Source organism: Gopherus evgoodei, chromosome 15, assembly GCF_007399415.2.
Source record: "Gopherus evgoodei ecotype Sinaloan lineage chromosome 15, rGopEvg1_v1.p, whole genome shotgun sequence".
Lineage (NCBI taxonomy): Eukaryota > Metazoa > Chordata > Testudines > Testudinidae > Gopherus > Gopherus evgoodei.
In genome coordinates this window covers 16581823-16603714 of record NC_044336.1, presented here as the reverse complement: position 1 = coordinate 16603714, position 21892 = coordinate 16581823, and the positions used below count along the sequence as shown (strand labels likewise).

The 21892-nt window shown below is 44.3% G+C and overlaps 1 protein-coding gene across 9 annotated transcripts in view; it reads right to left on the bottom strand.

The window, feature by feature from the left end:
• CACNA1G (calcium voltage-gated channel subunit alpha1 G) overlaps positions 1-21892 on the bottom strand; it is a 146753-nt gene that overhangs the window by 79044 nt on the left and 45817 nt on the right. For all 9 annotated transcript variants that reach the window (XM_030534552.1, XM_030534560.1, XM_030534561.1 and 6 more), the window contains 4 exons: positions 7976-8127; positions 6700-6885; positions 5708-5822; positions 4563-4718 (listed from right to left, as the gene is read on the bottom strand). In XM_030534552.1, the coding sequence (XP_030390412.1) occupies positions 4563-4718; positions 5708-5822; positions 6700-6885; positions 7976-8127 (609 nt within the window). The remainder of the gene's footprint in view (positions 1-4562; positions 4719-5707; positions 5823-6699; positions 6886-7975; positions 8128-21892) is intronic.

The following is a 21892-nucleotide window of genomic DNA, read 5'->3' as shown; positions in this document are numbered from 1 at the left end:
ATTAAAAAGCAGAATAGGTCACAACACTCTGGACTTGTCAGACGCCACTGACTTTGTTCAGTGCAAGGAAAGGATGAAAGATAGTGCAGCCCTTAGAAGAGATCATCCTTACCTTTAAAATAAGTGTTTCAAAAGGAGTATTTGATTTAGCTCCAATGTGATAGCTGTTCGCATTAATGAAATACCGTCTGATTATTAAAACCATGTATGCTCAGGTATTTTGTGGCTGCCAAATGAGATCTGTATTTATTATGCTGTCATTAGGCAGCAAAGCATGCATTTAATTAACACATAATACTGATCCCGTTAAAGCCAAATGAAATAGTTAGTTCAAGGGAAGCCATCAGAGACTTTTATAGATTAGATATGTTGCTATTTTGACTAGGCCCTATCAACTCTCATTGAAATCACCGGGGACTTGATCCAAAGTCCAGTAAAGTCAATTGGAATCTATTGATGTCAGTGGGTTTTGGCTCAGGCCCTGGGGGTTGTGTCTGAGTAATGACTCCAGGATTGGGCCCCAAATACCTCAAAAACAACATTTTTGTACCTACTTTATCTTTTTCCACTTGGAAAACACTTATCATTATTCCCCTTTGCATTTCCCTTTCCACAGCAAAAGTTGACTTGACAGACTTGTGTTTACTTCTCAGCATATTCAAGCATGTTTGGAGACACATGTGCAGCTTTGGGAATGGAATTTTTTAAATTTAGCTGCACACTACAGAGGCAATAGGAGGAGTTTGCATATTATTTTTGGTGTATCTCTCACCGATCACATTGAAATCTTGGCACAGGTTATGAGCTGGGTAAAATTTTTCAATCAACTTTTTGCAGTGAAAAATGCAGATTCAGGTCAACCAAAAAAAAATGTTGTGTATTTTCTGTTGATTTTGGTGAAACTGTTTCAGTCAAATAAAAAAACCCCAAACCCTAATTTTTTATAAAAAGGCAAAATGTTTTGTTTCAACATTTTCTAAACAAAACATTTTGACTTTTCCTTTGTTTCAAAATTACCTTTAATTTTAAAAAGGAAAAGTAATCTCAATCTAAGCAAAAGGTTTATTTGACCCAAAACATTTTTTTATACTTTTTGATTCACCAAACATTTCAAAAAATGTTATTTCTATTGAACCCAAAACAATTTTTCGAAATTGTCCATGAATTGTAAAATCCATTATTTGCACAGCTCTTGCTATGCCAACTGGGCTAATTTCTTGGAGGTAGTGGATTTTGCATCCCTCTATACATTAGAACAATATTTAAGAACAGTAAGTTAAAATTTGGATCCAAACAGGGATAGCAATGTCTTTCCAAGCATACATTGTACATGTAATTTAAAGTACTATAAAATATGATTCTAATACAAAGACACATGAATAACCCAGCAAAAGATTAAACACACAATTATCCTTCATAAGGATAATCCCAATGAAACTGACTGGAGTGTAAAAAGCATAGGACGTGACAAAAATACAGTACAAAAGCTAAATCACTGATGAGTGAAAATTGATCATTTCCCTCTGTTTGAGTCCCAGGAGAAGTCAAGGTTCTGTTGTCTCAGACTGTTTAGCCATGGTCTCGTACTACACCACAGACTCTGGGTTTTAATCTTAGTTAATGTATAAAGCACGCAAGTGATCTGCATGCACACACAACCCGGTCCTCACTGAACCTTGGTTGCCTTGTGATGGGAAAGGTGGAATTAAAGAACAATGGGCACAAAGAAGGGAGATGAGACAAACCAGCAACTGGGGATTGCCAGAGACAAGAAGAGAAACCAAGGGGAACATGAAATTGAGAGGATTACCAATGGAAGAATATGTTTCAGAGATAACATTATCATGAAGTCCCCCAGGAGAGGAGCTTTGTGTCTGACAAAAAGCTCTCTTACCAGGAGTCATTGTTTGTTTCAGAGATAAATCCCCAGAGCACAGACCGGATATTTCACTCAAGTAATATTGTATTAGCAGCTCTATCAAATGGAGTCACACAGCAAATCTTCCACACCTTAGAGCTGCTGTGGTTTCAGGCACAAATTCTGAATCTAAGTAATTCACAGAATGTACATTTAAAAAACCCAGGCTGCAGAAAATACTGTGTGTGCCCTTTGCGCATAATAGCCAGGTTACAATGAAATACAGAGATTGCTGCTGAAAGTTTGGAATAGGTTCTTTTTGTTTCTTAACCGCATATGTACATCTGCTGCTTAGCAACCAAAAGACCTGCAAAGGCATACACTACATTAACAAGGTATGTGCAGCTGGAGGAAAGGCACTCAAGGATTGGAGAGATTAAGGCAGCAGCAACACACTCTGTGAAGAAATCTGAAGGACAATGAAATAAAAAATACCCAAATACACCAGGAATAGAGGGTCAAGGACCCAGGAATGATCACCTGAGATAAAAGCTTGGTGTTATTTACAATGGGAGATGATCTCATCTAATTTCACTTAGGAGATGGCCCCCTGCTATGCATGTTAGCAAGAAATGGAAACATTTTTATTGTTTGTAAAGCTGAATAAAATAGTCAGGAGCAGATCCTCAGCTGATGTAAGAAGATGTAGCTCTACTGAAGTCAATAGAATAATGCCGGTTTACACCAGCTGAGGATCTGGCTCACCATATCCAGTAAACATCCACCCTACCTACCTGCCTGCCTAAGAAAAACTGCAATTGAACAGAGAGGTTTGTGTACAAGATTTCATTCTACTAGAAGACTACAGAGAACTTCTTACCATTTGCCAGGGGCGGGGGTGGGGAGGGAAATGACCATATATTACAAAAGTCTGAGACACAAAAGGGCCACATTCCAATGGTAGTGACACTGGTGTAAATTTGGAGTAACTTCATCAGTATCAAAGGAGTTAAATAGGAATGACACAAACAACAGACATCACAATTTGGAACTAAGACCGGGGGCCCAGGTTTTGGCCTCAGTTACACCAAGTGTAAGACTCTGATTCAGGGATGCACTTAAACACATGCTTAACTTTAGATATGTGCATATGTACCATTGACTTCAAGGTAAGCATGCGTGTTAGTGCTTTCTGGAATTGGGGCCTAAATTAGTCGTAACTCCCCTGTCTTTAATGGAGTGACTCTGGATTTACAGTAGCGATTTTAAGATCAGAATCTGATCCCTCTATTCCAATGTCTAGAGATAAATTAATTTCCTCAAAAAAACAAACTGGATTTGCATTCTCAGTGAAATGTTGTTATGCTATTTGTAAAAAGTTACGTCCTTTTCTTGCAGCAAGTGATATTTCAATCAGGTGGCCATTCTAGAATCAACGAACAAGACTGACCAGAGAGAGGTTGAGTTTCAAGTCAGACATCACTCCACAAGAGGACAAGTTGTTGTTTTTTGTTTTTTTACCTGTGCTTACTTTAACTTAGGCAAAGCACATGCCGCCTCCTGAAAAGAATTCTTTTGTTGTTCAGAAGAACTTGACACTGACCTTAACTCCATTTTCCATGACACAGAAGAAAATTTACAGACAGAGAGAGATGGATATGATAATAGGCAATTAAAAATAACACACTAACCTAGTGTGAAATGACAACACACATACCTACACCCTCATCCCAGAACTATTCAACAAATTATCCTCTTAAATGGCACTTGGAAAATATCAAAACAATCCGGTTATATAAATAGCTAGTTATGGTGTGATGGATTATTATGGCACAGGGAGGTGACAAACTTTAATGTTTATTATTCCCTCAACACACACATCCATCAGCTGAGACATCACTCTCAATTACAACCTGTACTACTAGATACTGATGAATAGTGCTGGCTAGTACTTCCTTATCTAAGCCCTTCTGCAAAGCATAAAGTTCTCTCTTCTCATTCCTCATGAACATTTTATTATTTTGGCTTCTGTTAGCCCATAGAGACCTGGGTCATAGGCAGCCCTGGTTGTCTGCTAGTTTCAGGGAGTCTGTTATATAGTCATTCACTATGAACCGCTTGTTAGAAAGACACAGGGGCCAAGTTCAATTCAGATCTAAGACCTTTTTGCTGACTTCCCATAGATCCTTACGGAAGGTAGTAGAGGATATTTAACAGAGGCTCCCAGCCCTGAGAATCAGTTGATAGCCTAGGAATAATGAAGTTAATATTGTGCAAAAGTGTCGTTGAGCCGCAAGCAGGAAGAGATCAACAACACAGACCATCCAAAAGATAATAATGTCACTAATCTCTCACCAGCCTGCATAACTTTACAGGGATGGCTTTTAATCTGGCTCCCAAACACAGTGAAGCCCCTTTCAAAGACATTCTTAGAGCATTTTATTCCATCAGCACTGACTGACTCACAGCTGAATCCTTGCAATTATATTAACGCTAACAAAGCTTTTCATTTAAGCTCAGTTAAACAGCCTGGTTTATTGCACTTGGTCCTAGCAAAGAAACAGAAAAAATAAGAGCTATTTTTTTCTCCATCCCTCACTCTCTCTCTATTTAAGTTCATCAGTTTCCAGATGGATGTTGGTTCTAGACCCTCCCTCACCCTGGAAACAAAGAGATAAAGAGGGGAGCCTCTGTAAGGTTTTACCTCAGTCTGGAAACCTTCCACCAGGATGGCCACCAATAGATTAAAGAGAACGTAATTCCCAAACGTCATAAGAGCGATGAAGTAGAGAGCAGCCCAGGAAGAGGTAGACGCCATGCCATTGTAGAGGACCTTGTTCCAGTCTTCTTGAGTCAGAATCTATGGAGAAGAGGCACCGTGAGTATAAACGGACATCACAACAGTCCAACATTCACTAGTAACCCAGCATTTGGGTTATGTGACTAGGGACACTCATTTTTCCTACATGCTCTTACTTATGCTCCAGGTCGGCAGAGGTGTATCTTCAGCCTTAAACAGGCAAAGAACCTACTCTTGGGGAAACCAGCATGCTGGTAATACTAATGCTGTACAATTGCTGCTTCTCAACAGCCCTGTAAGGAAGAGAAGTGCACTCGCATTCCAGATGGGCACAGAAGGATTGTTACTTGGCTCAGGTCACCCAGTGAATCAAAGCAAAGATAGGGATAGCACCTGATTCCCTGCCCTCTCCCTCCCACTCCCCCTCCCCCTTCCCCTTCCCCACACTCTAACACCAAGGGCTGTAAACTGCCCTAACTCTGTGCATGGAACTCCAGTTGATATCAAGGCTCATACAAAGCTTTAAATGACTGCTGTGTATCATGCACTGGCATTTTGTTCTGTCTGCAAAGACAGATAAAGATCCACCAAAGACTTGGAATATACAATCTAGATTTGCCAACAGCAATACACTACACAGTACAAACTATTGTCATAAAGCAGATCCTCCTCACTATGGAAACAGGACTCCAGGCCGGTGACTTGCTTTGAAGCTCTCATTGGACTTGTGTCAGCCTTGCTCACAGACTCATCCTTTACTCAGACTAATTACCCCTCTGTCGCTCCTCGCAATCTTACCACTGCTCCTGCAAGAGCCTTCTCTACATCGGCTTTTGGCATCTCTGGGAGTTCCCCTTTCATCCGATCTCCATTTATTGTCTTGTATCATCAGCAAACGCTCCTCCCCCCATTGATACTTTTTGGTTTCTCTCCCCCTCAGCTATTAGTTTTATTGAGCTTTGCAGAGCATTGTGGAAAGCAAACCTAAACTCTCCCGCCCCACTTACAGCCCCACAGCGTGTGCTTGGTAAGGCGTTTTGCTGTTGTACCTGGAAAACCGTGACGATGGCCCACAGCAAGGAGTCAAAGTTCTTCCTGTCTGGCAGGGTGTCTCCATCTCGCTCCGAAGCAAACTTACAGCCGAAGAGATGCATCCCCAGGATACTGAGCACAAGAAAAAGGCAAGATGGGGTTGAAGATGATGTGAAGAAAGCAGCATAAAGTGGTGGCCCTCTGTGTCTCAGGATACTGTCTGCCTAGCAAGCAGTTATTGGGAGCAATACTTCCCTCCACGGAGGAAAGAGAGCCTTAATTTGCTTCCTGCCAACTCTCCCCTCCGTATATCTTGGGCAAGGGCAGTCTTACCCCCTGTATATTAGAGACGGGCTCATCCAGGGTTGGATTTTGAGCAGGTTTGACTTATTAGAAAGATCAGATTCGTTTTCAATATCTGCACCTGGGTTTGGATTTCCAACACCCCCAAAGTTCTGGGCTGCTTGATTCTATAGTGGATCCAATCCCAAACTTTTTGTACAGAGAGAAAAAGCAAAGAAATGATGCAAAGGGGATAAAAGAACCATGTGTGAATGAGATTGACTCAGATGGGTTTATTCTAGGGACATTCTCTTCTCTGCCCTTTGAATGACAGTGTTTTGGTTAAGGCTTCCAGCTTGCTCTCTGGACTGCAGCAGGAACATGATGTCACAGGCCCTCTGCCTTGGGGTGATGCCTGTGGGGAATCACCCAGCAGAAGGGATTTCCCTTGAGAACACCCTCACAAACACAGACATGACATTTGGCAAGAATTGCAAGATTCTAGCCAGGGGCTGGTCTGCAGTGCCCATACCTGTTATGGAGGCTACTGTGCTTCTCATTCGGCAGTTCACTTCAAGAGAGCCCAGACAGAGTTATTTCCTTTTGTGAGCAATCATGAAACCTAAGGATTCTCTTCACATTCTCGTCTAGTCACTGGACCAGAAACTTAAAGCACAGAGCCAGAGCAGGGCATGAAAGGAAATCAGAATCCATGCCACGTACTCACCTAAAGATGAAGATGAAAAGCATCAGTAACATGCAGAAGGTGGCCACGTTGTCCATGGTCTTCATAAGGACAACTAGCTGGCGCTGGAGGGCAGGCATGAAGCGGACCAGCTTCAGGACTCGCATGAGACGGAACGTCCGCAGAACTGACAGACCCCCGCCTTGCTGTCCCACTATCTCCCAGACACTAAAGAAGAAGAGAGATTTACCGTATGGGACTGGGTGTGAAAAAGAAAGCACTGCACACAAATACATGTAGACAGCGATGAGAGAAAGGGAGACAGAAGTGAAAGGAAAGACTCACTCTCCAAGCTGGTGAAGCTCAGAGTGAATAGTGAAATAGGGAGCCTGTCAGGAAGGTCTGTACGGACAGTGCCTTCTGATACCTGAATTTGTGTCAGATTTGCAAAGAATGGAGTCCCATTAGAGCAGGCCAAAAACATGCCTGTAAATCACTGAGTGCATCTGTATGTATGTGTATGTTCACATGTGCCCAGTGGGGAAGTGGGCACAAAGACCCAACAAGACATTTGTCAGCTGAAGAGTTCATGTCTAAACTTCTCCAGTCTAAACTTCTGCAGGTGTTTGGATCCAGGATTTGTTGTTTGGGGGCTCTCTCTAAAAAAACAAACAAAATAAAAAAACAAGCAACCAAACCCCCACAAAGCTAGCCTTGGCATGCAGGGGTGTGGGCGGTCATTTGCCTATAGGCATGTTTAATCATATACAGTGGATGGTATAAAATATGTCACAGCAAGTTAATTAACACTGCATAGGGAACCAGTGATGGTCCATTAAGGTTCTTACAGAAGGTGAAAATAATGATCCAAGGATTCAACTTCATGATATTAATGATGCACAGAAGTCAGAGAAATGGGGTGTGTATACTTTGAGGTGCAGGGGAGGAATATGAAAGAGGAACTCAGAAGTAGGCATAGATATGAGGGAACAGAAAGGACACATGCTATTAAATAAGGCTCTAAACGAGGTATCACAAAAAAGCATGGCTGGGCACATGGAAAACTTCGGCAAAGGGCCACTATACTAAGGGTAGCTGCGTATATAATGAACTACCAAAGACAGGAACAAGATGGGTTGCTACAGAGAGTTTTCAGAAGATTAGAGAATTTATGGAGAAACAACACTATGGGGTACAAAAGCTAACAGAGGAGCACAGGGGAGTAAGTGACCCAGAAAGGCCATTCTATCCATTATCTTCTTTTTAATTCAACATCCAGTGAAGAGACACCCTTGTAAGCAGAACACCATGCTTGTACCTGATCACTACAATGATCCCATCAAAGATGTTGTATGGATTTTTGATGTAGCCAAATGGACCATACACGAGGACTTTCAGCAGCATCTCCAGGGCGAAGAGGCTTGTGAAGACAATATTGCTGATCTCCAAGGCATTGGTGAGTTCCTCAGGCTGCGATTAAGAATAAAAAGGTTTGGGGGAGAAGTAGTTACATAAAACAAATCTACTCTCTAGAGGTGCTCAGATTTAGACCACAAACTAGACCTGGGCCAGTTACGGAAGGATGTAAATAGTGATGTAAAGTGCATGTTACTAAAAGTATAATTTACAGCCAAGTGAGTAAAAGAGCAAGATAGCAGATGGAAAAACTCCAACAGAACAGCGTAAGATATAGCACTTATTATAGACTATAGAGGTAAATCCACCCATTAAATCCAGATTAACTACAGCATCACCACTTGGATGCCTGGTGTGATGCCATCAACCACGGTCATTCTGGCTGGTGCAACAGTCCTTACTACACCATGTGCATTTGATTGATTGCTACTGTAACAGGAGACATTTGTAACACTGTCCAATAGAGAAATTGAGCATTGTCTGTAACTCTCACACAGATTATCCTATACAGAGGCACAAACCAGAGTGTTTTCTCACACACATCAATTACGGGTCTATTCTTTAATTTGCTAGGTATCTTAGGCCTGGTCTACACTTGGGGAGGAGGCGGAGATCGATCTAAGATACGCAACTTCAGCTCCGAGCATAGTGTAGCTGAAGTTGATGTGTCTTAGATCGATTTAGAATCACTTACTTTGCGTCCTCATGGCGCGGGATTGACAGCCGCCGCTCTGCTGTCAACTTTGCTTCCACCTCTCACCGAGCTGGAGTTCAGCAGTCAACGGGAGAGTGATCGGGGATCTATTTATCGCATCTATACGACACGCGATAAATCGATCCCTGATAGATCGTTCGGACCCTTAATCTTACATAAAGACTAAAGCTAAGATTTTCAAATATGATTAGGGATCGTAGGTGCCTAACTTAAGATGTCTCAAAGGAACCTGACTTCCAGAAAGTACTGCGCACCCTCAATGTGAAAATAGCACATTTTTAAGGTTTCTCAAATTGGGAACCTAAAAATGGAGGTATCCCAAAATCACTAGGCACTCTTGAAAATCTTACTCTGCACTTACTTCCTAAATAGAATTAGGCAAAGATACAAGCAACTGGAAACAGAGTCTTATAATGGGAAATGTCAGGCAACCTTAATAATAGGTGGTGCTACCAGACTTGCATTTAATACTTTGAGCTTCTCTAGTACCTTTCACCCAGGGATCTCAAAGCACTTTACAAACACTAACTAAGCCTCTTGATATCCATGTGAGCTAGGCACCCAACTATGATAAACATATTACAGAAGAGTAAACTGAGGCACAAAGAATGAATTATCTAAGGTCACCCAGTGACTCTATAGCAGAGCTAGAAATAGAATCTGGGAGCTCTGACTCTCAGGGCTTGTCTACATCACAAAGTTGCAGCGCTGGTGAGGGGGTTACAGTGCTGCAACTTAGGAGGTGCAACTCCCTGTTTGCAGCGCTGGCCGTACTCCCGTTTTGTCTCGGGTGTAGAGGATCCAGCGCTGGTGATCCAGCCCTGGTAATCAAATATAGACACTTACCAGCGCTTTTCTTCACCTCCGTGGAATAAGCAGGTATCCCAGCATACCTGAGGAAGCGTCTGGTAATCAAGCAGGTCTCCTTCCCTGGTTTGCTCTCGCGTTTCCCGAACCCCGAGCAAGCAGGTCTCCTTCCCTGCGGTTCGCAGAGGGGTTCGGGGAACGCGAGAGCAAACGGCGGCAAAGCTGGTCTCCTTTCCCGGTTTGCTCTCGCGTTCCCCGAACCTCCGTGCAAGCAGGTCTCCTTCCCTGCGGTTTGCAGGGAGGTTCGGGGAACGCGAGAGCAAACCGCGGCGAAGCTGGTCTCCTTCCCCGGTTTGCTCTCGCGTTCCCCGAGCAAGCAGGTCTCCTTCCCTGCGGTTTGCAGGGTGGTTCGGGGAACGCGAGAGCAAACCGCGGCAAAGCTGGTCTCCTTCCCCGGTTTGTTCTCGCGTTCCCCGAACCTCCGTGCAAGCAGGTCTCCTTCCCTGCGGTTTGCAGGGGGGTTCAGGGAACGCGAGAGCAAACCGCGGCGAAGCTGGTCTCCTTCCCCGGTTTGCTCTCGCGTTCCCCGAACCCCCCTTGAAGCCGCCCAACAGCGCTGCAGTGTGGCCACATCTAACACCACTTGCAGCGCTGGTTGCTGTAAGTGTGGCCACTCTGCAGCGCTGGCCCTATACAGCTGTACTAATACAGCTGTAACAACCAGCGCTGCAAAATTTTAGATGTAGACATACCCTCCTGAGTTAGGTCCCAATCAGCAAAGTATCTAAGCATGTAAAATTTAAGCAACTTTACAACTAACAAAATAAAAAGAGGAATATCCTAAAATTAGCTGGCAATTTAATCTATGACCTGGTACCACTGTAGCATGTGCTGCAGGGCTATAAATACAAGAGTTCCCACTTTTCTGAAACCATGCAAGACAGGAACATACATGCTGCAATATGTTTCAAAGATGTCATCGTAGCCTTACACAGGATGTGCTCACTTGCAATCATTTGTGTCTCAGTGCACAGAGATACCACAGTGAATGGGGGCTTTAGAAATACACGGATTAGACAGACAAAGCCATTTTTTGCACTGAATTATCTTTCTTTGTTTCTCAATGTCTGAATTGCCACAGACGTACGCTGAATCTTATATTTCACTTTGCCTTCCGCTCTCCTGGCATATTTACTCTGTAAACTTGGACCAAAATTGTTCTGACATCAGATTGTAATCCCTCCAGACTTGCACCGACATTGGCAGGAGTTTGTTATAATAAAATTAAATCCCTATCTAGTGATTGGGAAAATGGCTGTGTCAAAACAAAAAAAATGTTATGGAAGGGAATTACTGGGTGTGCTTAGCAGATATTGTTTGGGCACTTTGGATCCCTCAGCCATTTCAAAGTGCTTTTGCTTCCCTTCATGACATCAACAGTACTCAGCCCACGAAAGAGGCCAGATCTCAGAAAATATTTACTTTCTCAAGAACAAAAGAGGTGGAAGGCAAAAGATTTAAATGTGCTGAAGAGAAACCAGAGGGAAAGAAAACAAAGAGTTATTTATTGATGTGCAGCTTGATGTGTCACTCTCATCTGTAGCTAAATCCCGGGGCTAGAGTTTGACATTACTTTTCTTGCTGATCTTGAGTTAAAATAAAACTGCTTTAACTCATGCTATTAAACACACTCTTGATTTAAAATGATATACGTCCTGGAACACACACACAAAATCATAAATCAGCCGAGAACTTGTATATCAAGCGCCATCCCAGGACAATTTCAAAAAGCCTGCACTTGCCATGAAAACTGCCAACTCATTCGTAACTGCAGAGGTTCAGAGACAGCCTGTGCTGTTATTTTCATTATGGCAGCTATTTCATTATGCAAAGAAATGTGCTCTTGGAATCTTTCCTCCTCACACATCATCACCAGTAACTTGGAGCCTATAGGTCACATTCTGCCATCAACTACACTTGTGCAATCTTTTTGCCATAAAAAACATGTTACAGTATGGCTGCTGAACAGGGTTGCCCACGTAGAACTGAGGGAAAAATCTGGCCCTGCAATGAGAACTCAGTGAACTCTACTGAAGATCATGAGCCAGGCTAGAACTTGGCTCCCTCTCCCATAGCTGAACTATCCATTCCTGGAGGATGCAGGAAGAAACATTAAAAAATGAAGCCAGTCAAGGCAGTGATCTAAGATTAAGTACAAAAAAGTAATAATACTTTGCACTTAACTGGTGCCTTCCATCTGCTAGGTGTACAGGTACCACCCCCATTTTACAGATGGAGAAACTAAAAGACAGAGGGGGCCCAACTGATTACCCCAAGTCACACCATGAGCCAAAGGCAGACCTGGTAGTGAATTTTATGACTGGGATTTCCCAAAGAGCTTAGGGATTTAGGCTTCAAACTCCCAATGAAATTCAATGGGAGCTGGGCACCTAACTCCCTTGGGTTCTTTGACATCCCATTCAAGCCTGGTCCCTCTCACAAAACTAAGTGACTGGGCAACAAAATGGCAAATGAAATTTAGTGTGGATAAATGTAAAGTAATGCACATTGGAAAAAATAACTCCAACTATACATACAATATGATGGGGGCTAATTTAGCCACAACGAATCAGGAAAAAGATCTTGGAGTCATCATGGATAGTTCTCTGAAGACGTCCACGCAGTGTGGTGTGGTGGTCAAAAAAGCAAACAGGATGTTAGGAATCATTAAAAAGGGGATAAAGAATAAGACGGAGAATATCTTATTGCCCTCGTATAAATTGATGGTACACCCACATCTTGAATACTGCGTACAGATGTGGTGGTCTCATCTCAAAAAAGATATACTGGCACTAGAAAAGGTTAACAGAAGGGCAACTAAAATGATTAGGGCTTTGGAACAGGTCCCATATGAGGAGAAATTAAAGAGGCTAGGACTGTTTAGCTTGGAAAAGAGGAGACTAAGGGGGGATATGATAGAGATATATAAAATCATGAGTGATGTGGAGAAAGTGAATAAGGAAAAGTTATTTACTTGTTCCCATAATATAAGAACTGGGGGCCACTAAATGAAACTAATAGGCAGCTGGTTTAAAACAAATAAAAGGAAGAAGTTCTTCACACAGCGCACAGTCAACTTGTGGAACTCCTTGCCTGAGGAGGTTGTGAAGGCTAGGAGTATAACAGCATTTAAAAGAGAACTGATAAATTCATGGAGGTTAAGTCCATTCATGGCTATTAGCCAGGATGGATAAGGAATGGTGTCCCTAGCCTCTGTTTGTCAGAGGGTGGAGATGGATGGTAGGAGAGAGATCACTGGATCATTACCTGTTAGGTTCACTCCCTCTGGGGCACCTCATATTGGCCACTGTCGGTAGGCAGGATCCTGGGCTAGACGGACCTTTGGTCTGACCCAGTACAGCCGTTCTTATGTTCTTAAAAGCAACAGCTATGTAAACAGAGGCAGACAGCTGAGGCTGCATTCCCCACATAAGAGACATGCATAAAGCAAGCCATTAAATGCACCTGATCCAGGCTGTGTCTAATCCTAACACGTCCCGGACACTGGTTCTTGGTTTACAAGTGTCCTACAGAGCTTTAACCCTGGTAAGATGAGAGATAAGTACAGGGACCTGTCAGTGGGAATCAGCCAGTCTCCCCACTCATTGCCAGAAGGACCGGAAAGTATTGTTAATAATCAGCCACAGCTCAGAAGGGCTTCACCTGACAGATGCTGTTGTAAATCATCTCAGAAAGGAACATCCTGAGGTAACCAAAATCTGTAATTGGTGTCACTGCTCTGGCTGGAGTTCAAGCTGTGGGAAAATTATTCTGGTGTCAGAGAGATGGTTTGGGAGCTGAAGTGGGGAATACAGGCGGCTTATGTTGTTTATCTGGCAGGAAAGCCATTAGATGTGAGATTTGAAAATAACCTGCTTCCTGCATTACAAAGAGCAAAGATGTCATCCTGTAGCCCGCACCACTCATTAGTGGGCTCTCTGGATCCTCTAACTCCAAGCACTTTTGGAGCTTGGGGGAGGTGGGGGGTGGGGAAGGATGGCGTGAGGATGGGCAATGCAGATGCTGGGAGCTCAGTATCCCTCATACCAGCATCCATGCTATGGCAGAGGGTTTATCCTTCGCTCTCATCAAACAACATCTGAAAAATAAAATCCATCCATTTCCCCTTCCTCTGAATTCCATCATGGCTCTCCCATGGCCGACATGAACAGAGTCCAGGTAACTCTCAAGGAAAAACCACCCATATTCAGTAGCACTTTCCATTCAGTCTCTCTTTCATGAGCACCGTATTCACAATGTCTTTGTTTACCAAAGTACATGTGGCCTGAGACTGTCAAAGCTCCCTAGCGGGATTTGGACCTCCCAGTTGGGGGTCCAAATCCCCATAGGCAGTTTGAACAGTTTCAGCTGTCCTGTTTCCAAGGAGCCATACAAAAATATGACTTTCAGAAGACTCTCCTACCATAGGGTATGTCTATATTGCAGTCAGAGGTATGACCGCAGCACCCATAGACCCACTTGAGCTAGCTTTGATCTAGCAAGTGCAAATACCAATGTAAGGATCTGCAGATCTAGAACTCAGTGTTGTAGGATCCTAGGTGGCAGATGCCTCCACATCACCCCACAGAGAGCCAAGCTGAGCAGCATCCAACAATTACTGGAAGGGTAGCCAATGCAGGAAGTATCAGCCAAAGAGGCCAGAGTGACAGAACAACTGTGGCTGCCTGACTGGTCCACATCAACTATTTAAACCAGGAAGTTGCCCCTGGGACCCAGCTAAGCAACAATGCAAACTCTGCCTTGCTACTGCTACAAGCTTCATCTTTTGCCCCATCTTGCTCCAGATTCTTGCCTTTGATCCTGGCCCAGTGGATACTTTTGGGCGAGCTACCTGTGCCTTGGTCTCTGCAACTAATACAGTGAGGTGCAGCAGCATGAACTTCAGAGTAGGCTGTACCAGCTTGTCTGGGATCCTGAATAATTATGTGGGTGACTAGCTTGCGCTGAAGTCTTTGCTGCTGTAGCTTCACTGCTATTGGTACTCACACTAGCTAGATTAAAGCTAGTAGAGATATCTCTACATGTGCTGCAATTCAAACCTTCAATTGCAATGTAGTCATACCTTAAGAGATGGTGAACATGTCAAGTGCTCTCTTTAGAGATACTGACAAAATATACCTAGGATAGTCAAAGATTCCTGACAAAGAACCAGTTGCTAGGATATGTTGCCAAAGATATGCAACTTTCTTTCCTACAAGACCAAGTTGTTCTTTCCCACACTGTCATAAACAAGAGAGTTTGTTTCAAATACACTGAGAGGGCCCTGAATTTTGTGGGGAACTGCTGATTTTGGAGAACACAAGATTTATTTAACTTATGATCATTCTCAATGCAAAACATGAGCCTCACTTGCAGCATAATACCATCTCCCACCAATTAGATTAAAGTGCATCTGTCATAGATTGAGATTCTTCATTCATAGAAGATTTCGCTAATTCTCTCATTGGACGCAGCAGTGACTAATTAAAAGGAAAGCTCCCCACAATTAAACCACAAGCACGTTGAAAGAGAGGGATCTAAGTGTGATTCAAATGAAATCTCAAAAGTAGTGGACCAGATTTTAGCAGAGGCTTTGGTGAATATGAAATTCTGTTTCCTGGGCACCCAATCTTATAAGTTACATAGCTATAGTGTCTGTGAGATTGTCCCAGATACATCCAGTGCTATGAATGGTGTGTTTGCATGTGGACTATGGTCCATTTGTTGATGTATCAAGCAGTGTGTTGACATGCTCTGGCTGCACGTATGATGTGAAAAGACAGCACAGTGTCTCTCAAACACCATGTGGATAATCAAATGCAGGTTTTCCAAGCCTCCTGCAGAGGAGAATATGTGAGAGCGTCAATAAGATCTTACTGTCATTGTCAAGAATTGAGCCATTCAGGGCATCCACTATGGCTGTAAAGAAATGATTTCTGCTGCTCTGGCTCCTGTTCTAGGAGACTGCAAATTTATCAGCCCAGAGCGTGGGGGAGTGGGGTGAAGCAATCTCTGCAGGGCACATTGTGTCTGGAACTCACAGAGATGAATTCATTTACTTCCCCCCCCCCCAATGAGCAGAATGATTCAGGTGGGATGAAACCTCTCTTACTGCTCATGGGAGAAGTGTATTGAGCCCTGCTAACTGATTTCAAACCGTGCAAGTTAGGGGGAATCACAATGGAGTCAAGTAACATGTGCAGCTAGAGAGGACCAAATGAAACTTGAACTGTTACTGTCAAACATTCAAAGACAGGCTCTCCCAAGCTTAGACTGAAGAGTCTAGGAAGAGGCAGTCAAAAGCACTCCTTTTTGTTCAAAGACATCTCATCTTGGCAGGAGCAATCTCTCTGGATTGGATCAGTTATTGTCAGTCTAAGATGGGGCCTCGTGAAGAGAGGGCTAGGACCCAAGGACCGCTTGATGCCAACTGGCAGCGAGCACAGGGTTAACATAAGGGTACAAGGATCCCCTGGCTTCACCAAAAGAATGTCACATCAGGTCTCTAATGAAGGTGTGAGTCTGCGTACTGCGTGTCTTACAACAGACGTCTATTTGCATATTGAACCAAGTGTCAACCAAGGGCTTGTGGAGACTACAGAATAAAACAAACAGGAAGATGTAAACAGCTTTGGTGGGGGAGCAGAGAAAAGAGCTTGTTTTCAAGGGAAGATCAAAGATTAGAGATTCTCTGGAATCCTCCAGTCTGTGAAGACAAGCTGCCTCTATCATGTGAAAGGACTTGGAGCAATCTACCTTGTAGAAGACATGCAAATGACTCATGCATTAAGTTTAGGCTCCAGAAAGCAGGCTATGATTTTATTTTATATGTAATCACTTGTTTCGTTTCCGGTATTCGTACTTCCCATCACTTGAATGTCTGTTTGCTGATAACAAATGTATTCTTGTTTTCACCATAAATACGCCGCTAGACCTATCTCAGTTCTCTGTGTTAAGTGGAGCGGTGATCCTGAGTTGAATCTTGGATGCTGGTGCATGCTGCTCCTTTGAGAGTAGAGGATCTGAGAGCTCTGTGAGTGGTCACTGGAGAGGAGGCTGAGCACTCCAGAGGGACGCTCTGAGGATTCAGGGGGTCAGCGTGTGCCTATCGCTACCCTGCGGAGAGGATGCGAGGCCTGCGGGGGCCTGGAAGTAAATGCTTGTGTTGCCCGAGGCTGGTGGAGTCTGGGAGTTGAGCCATGGCAGGCACAGGCAAAACTGCCTGGTGCTAAGGGCAGGTGGTAGCGAGGTGCTGCGCAACCCTGAGTACCCCCGGGAAGCATTACGAGGGCCGAGTGCTCTTCTTGCAAAATACAGGCGGCATGGTACATGTCTGAGAGTGACTGTCCGTGTATGTGATGGGAATGGGCTATAGGAAGGAAGGATGGGTTTTGTAGTTAAGGCATTGGACTGGAGCTCAGAAAATCTCCCAGCTCTGCCAAAGATTTCCTGGGTGACCTTGGGCAAGTCATTTAACCTCTCTGTGTTTCTGTTCATCTGTCTGTAAAATGGGAATAATCATGCATCCTTCTTCCCACCCTTTGATTATCTCACTCATTTAGATTAGATGTAAGGTTCCCAGGGCAGGGAGTGTCCCTTGCTGTGTGTCCATATAACGCCTACTGCAATAGGGCCCTAATCTCAGCTGAATCTATAGGTGAAAATAACAAATGACAAAATGTTTCATGGACTCCTCAGACAGGCCCCACAATTTCAGAAATCTAGATAGAAGGGTTTGGAGCATCATAAGGGAGTCCCGGCTTAGAGGACATAAGGAATAACGTACATGTCTTCATCCTATTAAACCCCACTGTCATTTGATAGCTCTAGTTTGTCTTGGCTAAGGGCAAATTCAAAGGTGGCTTAGGCTATGACTACACTGCACATCCCCATCCCTTGCTCCCCAGTGTTTTCTCCACATCCTTTTTTTAGCCTTCTCACACTGCTAAACTGAGTGACTGGGACCCAGGTCTAGGCCTATCCCAAGGGAGAATGTCCTCACTGCAACCCCCTGACCCCATGTTACTGTGTCCTCACTAATTCTGCAATCGTCTGCTTTTGGGGGGGGGGGGCACATCCCAGAATTCTTTGTGCTGAGATGCCCTACGATTCTTTCCCAGTCAATGGTGGGAGAACTTGTCTATCCTTGGGGGGCTGGGGGAAGCATGGGAAGGGCAGTGGAGGACTATCAGCACTTGAGTGGCTCACTACCCTACATCTTCACTTCCAAATGGGCAGGTGCCAGCCAACATTAAAGAAGAGCCCGTGTTCTTACCTACACTCCCCACTGGATAAAGCAGCCTAGTTTAAAGCACCTTCAAACACAAGCCAGAGGTTTTTCTGTATGGATGGTAGTGGGGGCTGGGCTAAAACCAGGATAAGAGCCTGGGTTAACTGTCCTGTGTTGATGTATCCTTGGGGTTTTCTGTAGTACCCATCACTTCAGTATGTATGTGCTTATTTGCTGGAGTGCATTTGTTTGCTGACTGGAAAGCTACACTAGTAAATGCCTAGTGGGTACAGCTGAGGATTAGTGAAATTCTCCTGAGTTTGCCACTTTTAATTTCCCAGTTACAGTTGATGATGAGATGAGAGCAATAGGAATTATGCAGTCTGAACAATATTTCTCACCAATCCCTGCCTCCTCCCTTCCTGCATGGACATTTGAGCAAAGGCCAGAAAGCTCCAAAGAGGATTTTATCCTTATCTCACTAACAACAACAAAAGCAGTCTTGCCACACTGCAAGGGACGGACGGGGATGACCTGCCAGAAGGTCCTTCTGATCCAACTGATTCTGCTTATTGTGCATCCAGATGATGATGCAAAGTGCTCAGCTGCTAGAAACATTGCAGAATAAAATCTCTCTGAAATCATTACCATGGCAACCCAGGATTCCAAAGGAAAGATACAACAGAAAGAGAGAAAAGAACAACTTCAGCTATTTCCCAGGAAATACCAACAACATTTCACTGACTCATCATTTACAGATATTTGATTTTTCTTTTATAAATCCCCACTCCACACAGCAACAATTTTAAGACAAAAATGCAAGATTTCGCCTCCTGCCACTGGGTTTGACTCCACTGCATTAGAGAGCTCTCTGATCTCTGTGAAGACATGAAATATACGGATCAGAGTCAGATTTACAGGACAAAGAGCCACAGAGTAAAATAAAAGGACCTTCAAATCATTGGGGACAGTTGCTAATGCACAAATGAGGGAGGTTTTTTTATCTTATCCCATGCAGCAATCTATTCAGATATCCGGTCGTCTCCCAGATTCTCTGCATGCCGCAAGTTTGAGCAAAGACCGGATGCATGGCTAAGACATGATACACACGGGGAGGAGGGGACTGGTTGAGTTCCTAGGGGACAGGCATCCAAGTCACTAAAAAGACACCAGCTTTACTTGTTCCCCTTGAGGACAACTCAGCTTAGAGGCCAAGACCTGGCTGGGCCTGAAGAGTGAACTCTCTTTTTCTCTCCCAGAGCTTTGGATTGAAGCAGTTTTGGCAGAGCAGCATGAGGAAAGCTTCCACTGCACCAGTTCTGTAGCTAAGGTGGACACTGATCTTCCCAGCTGCCAATCTGGCATTGTTCAACAGTATCAAACTCACTGAAGGTTCCCACCCTGTGTGATGTTACGTGGGCAGTAAGGAGGAAGGGTACAGCAACCCTCTCGCCTATTCTCATCTAACCTCATTAAACTAACCCAGCAGAGACTGATGCTACCAGGGCTTTCCCAAAGCTTACTTCTGCTTGACACTGAGCCTTGTTCCTATCACTGGTATTTAGTCAGCAGTTCGCTCACCCAATCTGCTTTGGACAGTGAGATGAAGAGACTTTCCAGCATTGAGTTAAGGACAGGCAATTCCCCCTCTCCTCACATTTCAGATCAGACATGCATTTGGTTGAAACTGGCACCGACTCCATTCTAGTGGGACAGCTGTCAGAAGCAAAGAAACATCATTCACCACCTATGAGTGTCTGCTTTGGTTTGCAGGGTCTCTTGGCTACGTCTAAGAGTAATTACCCCCCCCCAATTCTCCCCAGCCAGAGCTGAGACCCACCCAGTACTTGCCCACTTTGAATGGCAAAGGGGCCTTCAGTATCATATGCTAGAAACAGCCCAAAGCTGCCAAGGTTTATCTTTGATTTAGTTGATCTCCTCCAATAAATCACAAGTCTTCTAAACACCCTTTCCTCTCTTCTCATCACACCCATACACTTCCCTACTTTCCCCATGCCTGTGTGCCTCTGTACAGTTCTGGAACAGCTTCAGAAGGGTTGAGGCAGCTTTTGGGGCTTCTCCAGAGCTCCTGTCCACCCCCAGAACAGTTTAGGCAGACTTCAGAAGCTCTGCGCTGCTCTGGCCATCCTCAGAAGTGCTTCTGTCCCTTCAGTAAATATAACTCCTCTTAGCTCCAGACCGTCTTGCTATTTTATAAATAGAAACTCAATCCATATTTTTGGCAGTGACATTCCTTGTGTTTGAGGGCCCATACAAGGAAATGACTTTAGCTGTTGTCATGTGTCTGTGGATGGCTTTAACCTGAGTTTTGCTTAATCAGAACCTGATACATTCTCATCTTTCTCTATTGATCTTCTGCCGAATTGGTTCAAAATAAAGAGCTCTCTCCATGGAAGATGGTTCAGAAAGAAGCAGGATTGCAAGGACTTTTTTTTTTTTTTTTGAGTGGCTTCAGCTCCTTCACTTTTTACCCATCTCACTGATACAAGACTGACACCACATAAGCAGATAGCATCTGCTTCCAGGAAAGCTTGGACTGTGTTCAGACTTCACTCAACTCTGCACCACTCCTCTCCAATTCCACCCTGCCATGCTGGCCTGGTCACATGCAGAAGGAGCAGCATTATTCAAGTTTACCTCCTCTCCTGCCCCCAGAGTACATGTAGTCTGGGATTAGCAGGCATTTACAAAGAGGAACTGACAGGTGAATAGTTGAACCAGTCTCAGTTTCATCTCATCAAAATATACAGACAAGAGATTTTGCCATAGACTAAACTGATACTGAAACCTGCCAGAGCTGAACATCTGATGCCATAATCAACATACTGCAAGAGCCATTCAGAAGACAGTTTCCCCTCCAGGGACTGTACTGAACTAGTCAAACAAGAGGAACTTTCTGTCCTCTTTCCTTTTTGTCACGTTCTGCAGTTTCTTCCATCCTCCTCTCAGGCCATGTCTATACTACAAAACAAGTCGACCTAACTTAGCTCAGCACACAGCTGCCACAGTAACTATATCACTTGTGCATGTCTACGCTTTGCTCCTTGTGTCAGCAGTGCGCGTCTTCCCCAGGAGTGCTTGCACCGATTGGACTGTCTGTGTGGGGCATTGTGGGATGGCTCCTGAAAGCCAGTAACAGTTAGCATAACAAAAGCAGCATCTACACTGATGCTGTGTCAACTTAACTACGTTGACCATGACTCTATACTGTTCATGGAGGTGGAGTTAAGTTGGTGCAGTGGGGCAGTTACATTGGCAGGAGCAAAATTTAAGTGCAGACACTTCCATAGGTAGGTCGACGTAAGCTGCCTTGCATTAGCCTAACTCTGTAGTTTAGACCAGACCTCTCTTCCTACTCCTCCTCCCTGACACTTACCATCTAGCCCCTTCTGATCTCACACTCCTTTTGGGAAGGAAAGATTGCCCAGTGATTAAGGCATTACCCTAGGACTCAGGAGATCTGGCTTCTACTCCCTGCTCTGCTACAGACTCCCTGTGCTGCCATGGGCAAGTCACTTAGGCTATGTCTATAGTGCCCCACAGTTCTGATTATGGGGGCGTGAATAGCATTGCACACCAACGTGCTGAGCTGTAACTCCCCTGCGTGGCCCCCATGGGTGGGAACTAACAGGTTCCTAGTTCACGTTAATGTGGATTGTACGGTGCTCAGAACAGACAGCGACAGGGGCCCTGTAAGTGCAGACTGAGGCTTTCACGTCCCATTCCAAACTTTCTGTTCATTTTTAACTTGCTTCACTGGGGTGCTTGGCCTTTGCAGCTGCATTATTGGCAGTCAGCTCTTCCTGTCATTGATGACAGGAAGGGCGGTCTCTAATAGGGCCAATTCAGCATAGGACAACTGAGAGAGAAAGGAAAACTGTAGCAGTGAACGGATTTAAGGCATGGCTTTGGAGCTGTGCTCCAGCTCCGCCCCAGCTCCAGGCAAAAACCTGCAGCTCCACTGCTCCGGAGCTGCTCTGGGCTCC